This window comes from Dunckerocampus dactyliophorus, chromosome 19 (assembly GCF_027744805.1).
Source record: "Dunckerocampus dactyliophorus isolate RoL2022-P2 chromosome 19, RoL_Ddac_1.1, whole genome shotgun sequence".
Taxonomy (NCBI): Eukaryota; Metazoa; Chordata; class Actinopteri; order Syngnathiformes; family Syngnathidae; genus Dunckerocampus; species Dunckerocampus dactyliophorus.
In genome coordinates, this window is record NC_072837.1 from 19,495,518 (window position 1) to 19,509,711 (window position 14,194).

The 14,194-nt window shown below is 40.7% G+C and overlaps 2 protein-coding genes across 14 annotated transcripts in view; one reads left to right on the top strand and one right to left on the bottom strand.

The window, feature by feature from the left end:
- LOC129171914 (bromo adjacent homology domain-containing 1 protein-like) overlaps positions 1 to 13,982 on the bottom strand; it is a 49,738-nt gene extending 35,756 nt beyond the window's left edge. For 7 of the 9 annotated variants that reach the window (XM_054761051.1, XM_054761049.1, XM_054761052.1 and 4 more), the window contains exon 1: positions 1,767 to 2,316. The gene's annotated coding sequence lies outside the window, so the exon portion shown is untranslated. Of the gene's footprint in view, positions 1 to 1,766; positions 2,319 to 13,959 lie in introns of those variants that run through there. The other 2 variants (XM_054761047.1, XM_054761053.1) reach the window with 2 other exon arrangements.
- On the top strand, positions 1,666 to 12,409 carry LOC129171916 (uncharacterized). Of its 5 annotated transcripts, XM_054761055.1 has the most exons (3): positions 1,666 to 2,286; positions 3,228 to 3,431; positions 7,848 to 12,409. In XM_054761055.1, the coding sequence occupies exon 3, from the start codon at positions 8,107 to 8,109 to the stop codon at positions 9,031 to 9,033; it is 927 nt and encodes a 308-aa protein (XP_054617030.1). In that variant the 5' UTR covers positions 1,666 to 2,286; positions 3,228 to 3,431; positions 7,848 to 8,106; the 3' UTR covers positions 9,034 to 12,409. The 5 variants fall into 5 exon arrangements, with proteins under 5 accessions (XP_054617030.1, XP_054617029.1, XP_054617031.1 ...); XM_054761054.1 differs by having other exon boundaries at positions 1,666 to 3,431; XM_054761056.1 differs by having other exon boundaries at positions 1,666 to 3,431; positions 8,047 to 12,409.
- Positions 13,983 to 14,194: the final 212 nt, after the last annotated feature.

Here is a 14,194-nt window from a genome sequence, read left to right on the forward strand (position 1 = left end):
GAAAAAGTTATAATGTTACAGGAATAAAGTCAAAATGACCAGAAGAAATTTTACAAGAAAGAAAAAAAATGTAAAAACTGCTAAAATTTTTACAAGATTAATGTCAAAATATTAAGTGAAAGGAAAAAGTCATATTCTACCAAGAAAAATAGACGCAAGTTTACAGAAATAAACTCCAAATATTGTGGAGGGAAAATAACGTAATTTTAGTAGCATAGATTTGAAATATTAAACAAAAAAGATGTTTTCTTTTTTAAGTCGTAACATTGTGAGAAACAAACAACAAATAAAGTTTGATTGCGAAAAAAGTTATCTTACAAGAATAAAGTCAAAATATTATTAGAATAAAAGTCATGATTACAAAAAGACAATTTGTAAGAAAAATGTAAAAACAGCAGAAATTAGGTTGGGGAAGAAGTTATATTATGGGAATAAAGCCAAAACATTAAGGGAATAAAGCCATAATATTGCAAAACAAATATTTCCAAAGCGATTGGGAAAACCTTTGGACACCCCTGAGGTACACAAAGTTGTATACAGTGAATAGTGCTTCCCATGCAGGGTTCTGTTGTACTTGAAGTGCTGGTGTTGCACTTACATGTTCCACTTTGATACGTTTAGTTTAGAAACACGCAAGTACCTTTTAGCTTCTGGAACAGGTACAGTGACTTCGCTAAAAATGACTCCTAAAGAGTTCTAGTCTATTTTAACTGAGGTTGTACTGTTAAATAATCCCTTTTTACAGCAGTGACTCTTTATTGTTACACTGGAGCAACCTACCAAACACTGAGTGCCATAAACTGACCCCTTCGGGTTATTTTAACTGGCACGGTACAATCAAATATTCCGTTTTTACACCCTTGACTCTTTGCTGTTACAGTTGAACTACACACTTTTTTGCTTTTTGGCTCCAGAACCGGTACACAGAGTCTTACTCTACCTTGAGTCGTATAAATGCACTCCTGCGGGGTTGTATTTTATTTTAACTAAAGTTTGTACACGGAAATCTTCTGCTTTTACACCCTTGACTGGTCCAGTTTGGAAACACATAAGTACCTTTCAGGTTCTAGAACAGGTACAATGACTTCAATACTTCACCCTACTGTACCTACAAAATGCCTCTGGGGTTGTACAATTAAATATCACTCCCTTTTTTGGTTTGGGAACAGGAAGGAGTCCAATTAATTATCTCCACTACTGCCTTGAGACACAGACTCATAGACTCATTGGGTGTTTCTTAACTGGGGTGGTACAATCAAATACTGACTTTTTACACCCTTGACTTCACTGATCCACTATAAAAAGGGGGCACTTTTTGATCCTGGAACAGGTAAGGAGAGTTGACCGAATAAGTTCCATAAATGGACTATGCTTGCTGCTTGCTGCTTCAAACCTGCTGTGGTACACAAGTCTGACTACACCCTTAACATTGTGACAGTTTGGGAACACGCCTGTACCTTTTCCAGGTCAGTGACTAGTCCTATATGGGGGTACTCTGCAAACCCCGACAGGCACAAATTGACTCCAGCAGTGAGGGAAACAAATCAAGCAGTTTATCTAAACATTAGCCATATATTACTGAAGTACAATGTTCGCACTGCACTTTACTGGCGGCTGGAGGAGAAACTAAAGTAGAAGACTACACCTCCCTAGCAGCACCACTGTACCACTATACAGCATGATCACCATTACGATCAGACGTGACTTCTTCAACTCCAACGAGGCCCGATGACGGATAATAATACAAGTAATCATGTGGAGCTTACCGGGATGTAGTTGAGCTTCGGGGCACCTTGTGCTCCACCGAACGCTCCGGTTAAAGACCAGCCAGCCTGCTCACAGTCCGACCCAGCAAGACTCCCACAACCGAGCTCTGTCTCGCTTCCTCGACGAAGACTGCAAGCAAACAAGTCGGAGCTTCCACCACCAACGAAGACGGGCAGCACTCCACGCCGAGACGAGCACGCTTCCCCTCGCGTTCCATCCACTCCACTCCGCGACGGAGAGCCGATCGGCTCGGATCCTGCACCTCCAGCCGCTACACGGAGCTTTGGGTTGGCCAGCGAGCTGAACAACACAACGACCAGCAGCAGCGAGGCTCGGGCTGACACACGGGCCGAGCCCTGTCCCCCTCTCGCCGGGCGCAAAGTCAGCAGATGCTCGGCGAACAAAAGTCTCCACGTTGGTTGATGATTGCTGCCTGTTCTTCTAACGTTTTACATAACAAGAGGAGGAACGTTCTACACATCCTACTTCGCTGCTGCTGGAGCATGTGATGGCAACATGGTGAGCCTTTTAAAGGGGTATCCACGCGTGACTCACGCACGTACACGCTCACACGTACGCGACCCACCCTGTCAACTTCGCAGGGGAGCTCCACTGTGACGTTCCTGTGTTAATGCAAGCACCTACTGTATGTACAACAACTACATGCAACACCTGTGCACAACACCCGTGTACCTCCTGTTGCACGCACTTGCTAACGTTCTAAACTGTCACGCAAGTGTAAAAGGAAGTTAAGCACTGCAAAAAGTAATGACATCAAAGCTTATCCGTGATGAACCGCGGAAGACTGATTTGTTTGGATTTAGAATAATTTTTTCCCCATAACAACAAATGGCAAGAGAATAAATCCGTCCCAGGGTCAAACTATGTCCGTCATTTGTAAGCAGGGATGTCCTGATCCACATTTTTGGCTTCAGATCGATCCAATTTTTTTTTATTAATAAGCATAGTTACAAACATCAATTTGTGGACTTGAAAATGATTATGAAAATAGCTCTTCAAAACATTAAAAAGAATGTAAGCAAAGTATTGCTAAATGTACTTTATTATTACACAGCATGACTAACAATATTGTTTGGCTTTTGAAACAAACCTCTGTGAGTCAGGTCCCTAATCCAATAATAGATCCAATAAAAGTCCATCCAATAAAAGATCAAATTGGAAAAAATGGGCGTGCAAAATACTTTTAGGGTAGCACTAATCATTTGACATGGTTATTGATCAATTTGCGGTGTGACAAACTCTTTTCAACGCAAAAGTAATTCAATGACGGTCCCTAGTATAGACAACCAATGGTTAGAGCGGCACTTCCCGTGTGAGCTCCCCGCACCATGACACAGCAGTCCAGGCAGAGTGAGAGGGAACTATCGCTGTAGCTATGGAGCCGAACATCCAACGTAAAACTAGCTGCATGGTGGTGTTGCGTTTTCTTCTTCTTGCAGGTGACGGGAGTCGAGTGGCAACCAGCTTTGAGGCGCATTACCGCACCTACCGTGTTGGAGTGTGGCCCAGAGTTACGAACGCTAAACGGCAACCGGATTGGCCCGATCTCGTGGCAGAAGCCGATACTATCCGATCTTCAAAATAAAGAGTATCGGCAGCCGATCCCGATCCTGAAGCTCTGATCTGGACATGCCTATTTTTAAGTAAGATTATACAATCCTGGAATGTTAAAATATACTGCTAAAAAAATTAGAGGAACACTTGGAAAACACATCAGATCTAAACTGGGGGAAAAATGATGTTGAATATGTTTCCTGATAATAAGTGGGTGATGTATTAGTAACAAAATGATGCCACATCATTTGATAGAAATGAAAATGATCACCCTATAGAGGGGGGAAATCAAAGACACCCCAAAAATGAAAGTGAAAAAATTATTTTGCCAAAATGTCATTGTAGCAACTCAAAATGATTCTCAGTAGTTTGTGTGGCCCCCACGTGCTTGTACGCATGCCTGACAACGTGGGGGCATGCTCCTAATGAGACTACGGATGGTGTCCTGGGGGATCTCCTCCCAGATCTGGACCAGGGCATCAATGAGCTCCAGTCTGAGGAGTAACCTGGCGGCGCCGGATGGACCTAAACATAATGTCCCAATAACGTTCTCCACGGCATCTCCAGACCCTTTCATGTCTGTCGCATGTGCTCAGGTTGAACTTGCTCTCATCAGGGAAGAAAGAGCACAGGGCACCAGTGGTGTAGTTGCCAATTCTGGTGGTCTATGGCAAATGCCAGTCCAGCTCTACGGTGCTGGGCAGTGAGCACAGGGCCCACCACAGGACGTCGGGCCCTCAGGCCACCCTCATGGAGCCTGTTTCTGATTGTTTGGTCAGAAACATTCACACCAGTGGCCTGCTGGAGGTCATTTTGTAGGGCTCTGGCAGTGCTCATCCTGTTCCTCCTTGCACAAAGGAGCAGATACCGATCCTGCTGAGGGTTGAAGGACCTTCTACGGCCCTGTCCAGCTCTCCTGGAGTAACTACCTGTCTCCTGGAATCTCCTCCATGCGTCCAGGTACCACAGTGATACCCTGGTCCAGATCTGGGAGGAGATCCCCCAGGACACCATCCGTAGTCTCATTAGGAGCATGCCCCCATGTTGTCAGGCATGCGTACAAGCACGTGGGGGCCACACAAACTACTGAGAATCATTTTGAGTTGCTACAATGACATTTTAGCAAAATGGACCAGTGTGCTGCATCATTTTTTCACTTTCATTTTTGGGGTGTCTTTGATTTCCCCCCTCTATAGGGTGATCATTTTCATTTCTATCAAATGATGTGGCATCATTTTGTTACTAATACATCACCCACTTATTATCAGGAAACATATTCAACATCATTTTTCCCCCAGTTTAGATCTGATGTGTTTTCCAAGTGTTCCTCTAATTTTTTTGAGCAGTGTATATCCGATGGGGCCAAAGGTGACATCTTTGCTCAGTTTAGACTTGTCAACTGATTGTCGTCAGTGCTAATCAATGAGTGCTTTGTCGTCTGCCACAGTTAAGCCTTTTATTGCTTTAACTCATGCCAACTATTAATGTATCCACAGACTACATTTACATAACATAAAGAAGAAACTAGGGTTTGGTGTAAAAGGCTAATATTGAGGGAAATGAAAGCTGATGACGGTCCGCAGCAGAGACGTTTGAGACCAAAAACAACAAAAAAAGAACTTACATTTGTACAACAAAACCTAATTTCATGTCTTCAGGTTCTTGATTGATAATTATCAGATGCTAAACTGCCAACGTTCAATCCCCAACATTCCCATTTACTGCCAGCATAGGGCTTATCGTTAATCACACACACACACACACACACAGACACACACACACACACACAGCATTAAGCTGAATCAGGATGCAGGGCTTGCTAACGAGACGATGCACTAAGCAAGGGAAGGAGACAAGCTGGAACATGAACTGGTCCTCTGTCAGCAGCGAGACTCCCGTGTCCCATTACGGCTTCCTCATTTGTCCGTGCGCATGTTATTACTAAGATGCTAGTCCGCCTCGGAAACTGTTTTTCCAATAGGAAATAGTAATGGTCTGTTCCAGGGTCAAACTGTAGCCATCATTCAAGCTTAAACAGTCAAGGCAATGTTTAATATCTCATTTGATCATTCTGTACCGCCATACAAATAAAAATAATAAAACATTCAGTCTAAACTGTAACCACTTTTGAAAATTCCTAGTTGTCCTGCACGTCTAAAAAGAAGATAAAAGTCCATGCTTTTCTTTTCATCACGTCACGTCAAGTCAAACTTTATTTCTATAGTGCATTTAAAACAACCAAAGTGCTGCACAAGCTGTACAGACTATAACAATAAACGCAGTAAAACAATAAATAAATCAATATAAAGGTGCACCATAATAATAATTATTATTATTATTGGACTGATAATTATATATGAGGGAACTATGATGTCATACCCGTAAATATGCTAAGATCGCTCAATAACTGATCATTTCAAAAAACGGCCTAATGAGGCGAGATTACCTGTACTGTGCGAGTGAGCAAATCAAGCGCTCCTTTTTTTTTCTCCTGCCTGTGATGTTAACGGCCTGCCGTAACTTCCCCTGACCTTACGTGTAAACAGGGGCAGACCTACCATTAGGCAATTTCCTGGGGCCCCGAGATTTCCAGGGGCCCCCAAACATGTTATAAAAAGTGATTATTGAGTTTTTTCCCCCTTCAATTTAATCCTACTGTTTTAGTTTTAATTCACGTGCTGAAAACTTCACATCAAAATGTGTAATCTTTCATCAGTGTTTCAACAATGGACTATTCCATGTTACCTCGCATGTCCCAAAGATGGGAGAAAAGTTTTAAAGTTTTAAATGGAAACTGTCTGTGAAACTGTGTCAACCTTTTTCACAGTCACAACAAACGTAGCCACGAGCACAGCAGCACCGCTACTGTCCGTGTCAACTTAGGAGAATGCATGGAGATGAAGCTGCTGGGGGCGCTTTTCATCACAAAGATGCGAGTATTAAAGCGCCAAACTACAGTATGTTAAACTATGTTAAATGTCACATCATCTTCTTATCAATTACAGAAAAAGCGTTGAGATGATTGACTTGTTCGGTAATAATAATCCCCCAGGAGGAGTTTAAGGACTTGAGCTACTTCTGGAAATAGGAGATTTTTCTCATATTCACACTTGTTAGAAGATGATAAATATTAATATTTCAAATATTACGTGTGTGTGTGGGGGGGGGGGGGGGGGGGGGGGGGGGGGTATAAACATGGCTAAGTAACTAGTAACTTAAACTGAGAGATAAATGTGACAGATTTCAAAAGCAGGAAAAAAAAAGTGGCCTAAATGACATAGTGGAGGGGCCCCAATGACTAGTTTTGCCTTGGGCCCGCAATTTATTAAATACACCCCTGCTTGTAAACAAACTTTCACTTTAAGGAAGAAGGACGTTGCTCCACCGTGAGGGGGGAAAAAAAAAAAAAACATCGAGCACACAAAAAACCTTATCAGCCAGCTGAAACGCTGGTGCCGCTGTGTTTGAACAATGCGAAAGGTTTGCCAGAGACCTCCATGTTGCCAGACCAGCTGCACAGAGCGTGTGCCCGAATACAGTGCACCTTGCTGGGCCACAGCAGGTGGCTCCTCCCCCTCTATACTCCGGTTCTTCTGATAGTACTGATGTCATCATATTTGATTAGGACAAACCAACTAATCCTAATTTGTTCTAGTCCTTCTTACCTCAAGGTGTGCACAAACTATACTTCAATCTTTAAAAAAGTATATTGATACATATAAGAAGTTAGTACTTATCTGCATCATATCAGCCTTGAGAAGCAGAAGGTTATCGGTTTGAAAAAAAGACATCGTGCATCTCTCATAAATATCCTACAATAACAAACTTAGATTTTTTGCTTAATCTTTGACAGCTGCAATCTGACCCATCACGGAGCCACAGACAGTTGCAAGTGCCAGCGTTTGATAAAGACGGGAAACACTCGTGAATTCACAAAATAACTCAAGGTGGTGTCCACGTTAGTGTTAACTTTTTCAAATTCAAAAACACAGCAGCAGTGGCGGCAGCTCCAATACGTAGCGTTACCTTTGGCTAGTGGCCTGAGGCATTGTGAGCGAGTGTGTGGTGAAGCTAGTAGCTAGCCGGCTGGTAACTAGCCGCTGTGGTGTGGTGAGGTGTCACTACGCCAGTAAGGTAGTTCTTGGGCGTAACAATGTTAATAACAATAATAATAACAACAATGTGGTTCATATGCAGCTCACATTATGGAAATGGAGCCTTGTTGGTGCCTTTTGGAGGTGCTTCCCATTACACACATTCTTAGCTGCCTCTTTTTTATGTTTTTATATGTTCAGAACGCACAGAAAAGAGAAAGACGTGTGTTCACGTATCACATAAGGATTGTGGATAGGAAATTCCCCCAAAAAGTGCACTTTTCCTTTAATTTTTGATGTTATATGCAGCTACTGTACTTACTGGAGAAAATGATTTGAATAACTAATTTCTGAAGAGTGTGATTCCAAAACTAAGCGCTGAACAAGTAAAGGTGTATTTGTCGATGTCAGCCAGTGGAAAACAACAAACATGTCCATGCCTTCAATCAATCCATGGTCTCTGGATGATGCTTTGCAAAGCTCAGAGGTGAAACTTTAATGACTCCCAGCCTTCAGAAGTTTCCAGAAGGTTTGTTTTGCTGTCTTTATAATGAGCAATCATCACAGTCTCTCTCTCTCTCTCTCTCTCCACTCTTGTCACATCTCGGAGAACTTTGATAACAAGCGTCTCCTCACCGATGCTCCAAAGTGAGGAGTCACTGATCCAATCATGCTGGAGTTGTCCATCCACCTCCTGATATTAAGAGTGGTCCTCTCCTGCATGGGGCTGGTGGGTAATGCGGTCCTCATCCTTTCCATCATTCACACCGGGGTCTCCCCACTCAAAACATTCAAGCTGTTTCTTCTGGGATTGGCCACGGCCAACCTGGAGGAGATTCTCATCATCAACATCGATGACGTCCTTCAGACCTCGTACGTCGTCTCGGACGCTTGGTCCTGTCGCTCGCTGAAGTTCCTGACCGTGTTTGGAGAAATTAGCAGCATCCTCTTCACCGTCCTCATCAGCATCTATCGCTACCAGAAGATGAGAGATAGCAACAAAAGGGTCCACCTTCCCATCTACCTGGACAACATCCGGGCGGCCTGGATGGTGAGCGGGCTTTGCGTCGGCATCTCCGTTGTCCTGAGCACCCCTATCTTTGTCATGAACCTGCAAGGCCAGGCAGGGAACCTCACGAGGAACCACACAGGATGCCCATTGGACTTCTTCCTTTGCAGCAACCATCACTGTCCAACAGTCAACCGCGTTTACAAGTACGTCTTCCTCCTGCTGTGCAATCTACTGCCTCTGATCGTTGTCACGCTCACCAGCGGTCTCATCGTCGCTGTGCTGCTCAGTCGGACGACGACTGTGATGCCCATTGCCAGCGTGAGCGGCTCGACGCAGACCGTGAGAAAGCGTAACAGTCGGAGGCTTCACCGGAGCACCGTCGCTATCCTGGCGGCCATGGCGCTCTTCCAGGTGGACTGGACTCTCTATCTGGTCTTCCAGATGGCTTTCAACCCCACAGATGTCCCGTTTTGGGCGGAATTGGAGTTCTTTATATCCACGTCCTATACGTCCATTAGTCCATACGTGTACGGGACTGGGAATAGCTTGTTCTCCGTCAAGAACTTTAGAAGAATGTTCTTGTAGTGGCAAAGGTGGGAAAATGGTGAAGCACCTTATTTCTGCTTGTTTGTACGTCCGATTGTTAGTTCCAAAGCTACTTTGTGGGTCATGGAGAATGACGGAGCATGTCACAAATAGATGGGTGTGGGACTCTGTAGTCCTGAGTCAGGGTGGGCAATCCAATGCCAAGTCAATACAGAGAAAGTACTCATTGATACTGACACTTTTTCTTTCTTTACACTTTTTTCAGGATCATTGAATGATTTTGCCTTAAATTGATTATTATCAGAATGAAACACAGGACACAGACTTTAGGAAAACAAATATATTATCAACAACCTTATTTGTGAACAATTTAACAAACAATAATAATTGATTGATAATTGATTCTTATACGCATCGCGATGCGGACATTGACGATTATTAATGGATTCATAAATTAAAATAATCCATGCCGACGGAACAAAAAGACGGAAAGCGGAAGTGCAGCCTGGACGGTTTATGGTGGTGCACCTAGGCGTAAGACGCTACCAGAACGGCTGAGCGTAAACTCCGACTCGCACCCGCTGGATTCAAAGCGAGCGTCTGGAAGCGCTTTGGCTTTCACGTCGTTGAAGGTAAAAGAGATTTGGACAACAGCCAGACAATATGCAAGCTTTGTCATACAAGCTTCAGATACTTTGGGAACACGACAAATATGAGAAAGCACATAACACGTTTCCACCCCAACCAGCCAGAGAACCATCGAGCAGGTGATAACTAATTTTCCACCCAACTCTTTGGAAAAGTGTTTCTGCTTGAAACACTTTTATTGCAAAGGATTTGCGGTCGTATACGCTGCTACTGGTGCACTTCACTTGTCCTGCTGGTGCCGTGCAATGGGAAATATGTTGGTAGATGGAACCTTCCAGTTATTCAAAGATAATGGAAGTCAATTCATCTGTGTCATGTTTATTTTAATTGGGGATCATTACAATGCTTATATGCTTTGTTTTAGTAGTACATAGTGAGTAAAAAGAAATTATATGGAGAAAAAAAACATGCTTGAAAAAATTGACAAACTATTGATTACAAAAAAGGATGCATCGATCATCGAATCGCAGGCCTCTGAATCGTAATCACATCGAATCGTGAGGTGACCAGAGATTCCCACCCCTACTAAATAAAATATAAGGATTGTTCATATTGTAGAAGAAACAATTGCTTCAGCAAAATGAAGTCAATAGTGCCAGAGATAAACAAAAACTCCTATTGGCATTCAAATCCTTCAAAGTCCAAACACACACTCAGATATTTTTGAAAATAAAGACAGAAGAGAACTGAAAAACATAGATCTCGTCACGCTTTCAATTGCTATCAATAATGGTATCGATCCACCCGGCTCTACTCCTGAGTACCATCCTGAACCAAACGACCAAAAGCTTTGCACCAAAATGTAAGAGGCCGTTTCTCACCACATGTTTTTGCGTAATCCTGCCGTTTAGTTTTATTGGACTGAGCGACTTTCACATTCAATAAAAACTGCAGCACATTATAATCCCCCCCACCCCCTCACCCTGGAGAGGGGGTTTATTGCAGAGCTTTTCTATCATATGCCACTGTTTTTATCTGCCTAATAAATATTAAAGTGGGTGCACATTACGTCAATAATCACTTTTCTTAGTTCTAGGGTTTGGAGGGAATACCTCTTTTTTGTCTCCAAACAAATGTGTCCTCTTCTTAAGTAAAGCAACCGTATATCTTTAGTCATTATATTTCTTGTGTGCTTTAGTTTTTCTCTGTAAAAAAAATGCAATGAGATGTGCCAAACTAGTGTTGGTATTGACACTTTGTCACCTAATGACTGTTTTATAACCGTTGAATCCTGACATGACTCCATCATTCACTCCAGCGTCAATTCATCTCCATCATAAAACCTTTATTAACTCTGCATGCGATGTTTTAAGTCACATTTTAACATGATTTGCTGCCATACAGGTTCAATATGTTGCAGGTAAATAAAAGGTGTATCCACCATTCTCTTGTTGTGGTTCACTTTGCTGTCTACATTCTTGCATGTTTGTGAATATGTCGACGTTAACGCATTAACAGACATTTCCTTTAACGGCACTCATTTTTTGGACGCGTGATTAACGTGCACATGTCTTGTTTGACCCTCGTCCCACACCGTAGTTTGAGGAAGCACGAAATGAATACAAAGCCACCATCTGCCAGAGAGGCCGTCCACCCAACAAACAAGCACATTAGCGCTCAATAAGGTCATCAAATGTGACCTTTATGCATTCCCACATAGTATCAGAACTTGGAAGCAAATGTGAGGTGAAAGAAAAAGGATCAAAATACAGTATAGTGGTCTATCTGTACTGCATGGGACAACTGTACAAGGTGCGTTCAAGGACTTGCTTTAAACATGCAAAAACTGGGGGATTTCTAAATGTGGATTGATTTCTGAATTAAATAATGGCCGATATTTCCAAAAGTGACAACCCTTTGCATAAATGATGTAGTTCTCCTCGTTACGTATCAAATTGTTTACCACTAAGAGATTTACATCCCTACTTATTATAGATAAACACGTATTTCTATCTGCGATTATGCGTGACTAATTATTCGTTAACTATTGACAACATGTGATTAATCATGATTAAATATTTTAATCGATTGACAGCTGTAATATATATGTGCATGGCTCAGATCAAGGGTACCCTTTTCTGTCTTCAACTTCACTTGAGTAGTATTTGAAGTTGTTGTTCTAACAATGTGTACTATCCCTATCACTCTGACGTTTATAGAGTGAGGAAGCTTACCAAACCATAAATTAAGCCTGTTCATGTTTTTATTTCGCGCTAGCACGGCTATGTTGTAAAAAAGTGTCTATATTTGGACATTGAAATGTTCCATGTAAAGCCTGTCTACTTTTGTTGTGAAATTAACAATATTTTCTCTGATAATTGTGTCATGATTTCTACTTAGAATTAAAGAATGTCGTCTGAAATTGGTTTCTAATGTGTTTTATTGAAATATTCTCAGTGTAAAAAAAAAACAACTGTTGTGTAATCATTAGTGAAAAGTACATAACCTTCGTGTCCGCCTGCTGCTGAAAATTTTGAAGAACATAATTCCATGGAAAAACAAACCCCACGATTACAATGGTATATATTCATGGAATAATTACTCAACTCTGCAACTAAAGTGATTTTTTTGTGTATAAAAGAGTAAAATAAGATTATTTGAACAAAAGTCTAACACCGAGTGGACACCGAGTTATGTACTTTACATTTAAGAAAGAGTGAACTTGGGAGGGTTGCTATGGGAAATGGAAGATGTCTCCAGCTCTGGTATGTTGGGTGTGTGTTTTGCAATGTCTGAAGTTTGTCTTGATAACATTACCAAGGTCTATCCACGAGTTTAAAATTTTAAATGTAACACTTCCGTACCCTTGATCTAAGCCATGCACATACATACATATACATAAAGACTAAATAAAAAAATTTCATTACCTAAATTTCACTACATCACTACCTTTTGTTGTGGTTTAACAAAGAAGTATGTACATCAAAAGCCCTGTTTCATATGCCTTAAACTTAGTCACATTTGGTAAAAAAAAAAAATATATATATATATATAGTTTTTTTTAAATAAATATATATATAGTTTTTTGTGAATAAAAAAATATATATATATATTTTTTTTAAATAAATAAATAAATAAATAAATAAATAAATAAATAAATATAAGGCATATTTATATATTTAAGGCATATGAAACAGGGCTTTTGATGTACTTTTTTGTTAAACCACAACAAAAGGTAGTGATGTAGTGAAATTTAGGTAATGAAATTTCTTTAGTCTTATTCTATTTTCTTATTGTTCTTATCGCTTCTATCTTGCATTGTTTGTTTTATTTTTAAGTGCTTAAGTTTATTATGGCATTTTTGCAGAGCTGCTGGAAATGTGACTTTCTCTCTGGGAAGAATAAAGTATCTATTGATCTATCCATCTGATGTGCAGCTCAATACTGAACTATCGATACTTCCGATACCTACCCATCATGCTCTAAAATCATTTCTCAAATCAAAAATATCGATACTTTCAACGCTTTGGTCATTTGAGGTAATGTTTGTCTGATGAAAGGATGACTGATCATAAACGGAGCCACGTGTGAATTGTGACTGAAGTTTTCATTCTTATAGCAGCTCTTAAGAATTCATCATTTATTTTAATGGTTTTATTATATTACTTATTTCCTTTTTTGATCGTTTAAAATACCATTTTCACATATTTTATACGATTATGCCCTGTTTTTTGTATTGTTGTATATTAGCTTGGCTATACTATAAATCACTCTGCTACCTCAACATACTTCATGGTTCAAAATTAACAAATAAAAAACTTAAAGTAATTATTAAATTATTAGTTTATGTAAATGATCAATTAAATGTCTTGTATGCTTTATATTATATGATATGAAATACACTACTTTTTCAAATTTACCAAACACATGAGGTGAATTTGCACAAAGTAGCGGTATCGGATCGTCATTGCCAAGACCAGCCTGAATTTTACTCAGTATCGGATCGGAAATTATATCAGAGGTATTGCTCATCACTACCAAAACAATGAAATACAGTGAGTTGTCATTTTAGGAAATACATGTTATATATTTAACTATATGTTTAGCACTATTCATGCACTGTATAGCTGCTGTAAGGAACAACACTGCTAACATTACTGTGAGCTAACGACACAATCCTGCCAGATAGATACTGTAGCTATTGTTAAGGATAGCTCCATTGTGTTAGTATACATTTAAATCACACCGAATTTAACTAAGGTGAGATAACTTTAGGTTATCATATTTACTGCATGACTGTTTAGAACAGCACAATAGCTTCAATATATTGTGTTTTAAGAAGTCATTTTTACCGTGTAAACTGTACTTAGTACTTACGCGACTCCGCCAGGCCGCCATTTTGTCACAACATAGCGGCGACCAATGGCGAATCAGATTTATCTCGTTTAAAGCAGTAACTCTCAACAAATGCTCATGTTGTAGATTTTGTAATGTTTCCATCATTGTGATTATTCAACGTAATTTATTTTGAACTCTGAGGTTAAACTCAAGCAGTTGACGGGCTCCACAAACCGGAAGGAGCATGCGTATTGGCCCACTGGAGCTGTGGCGC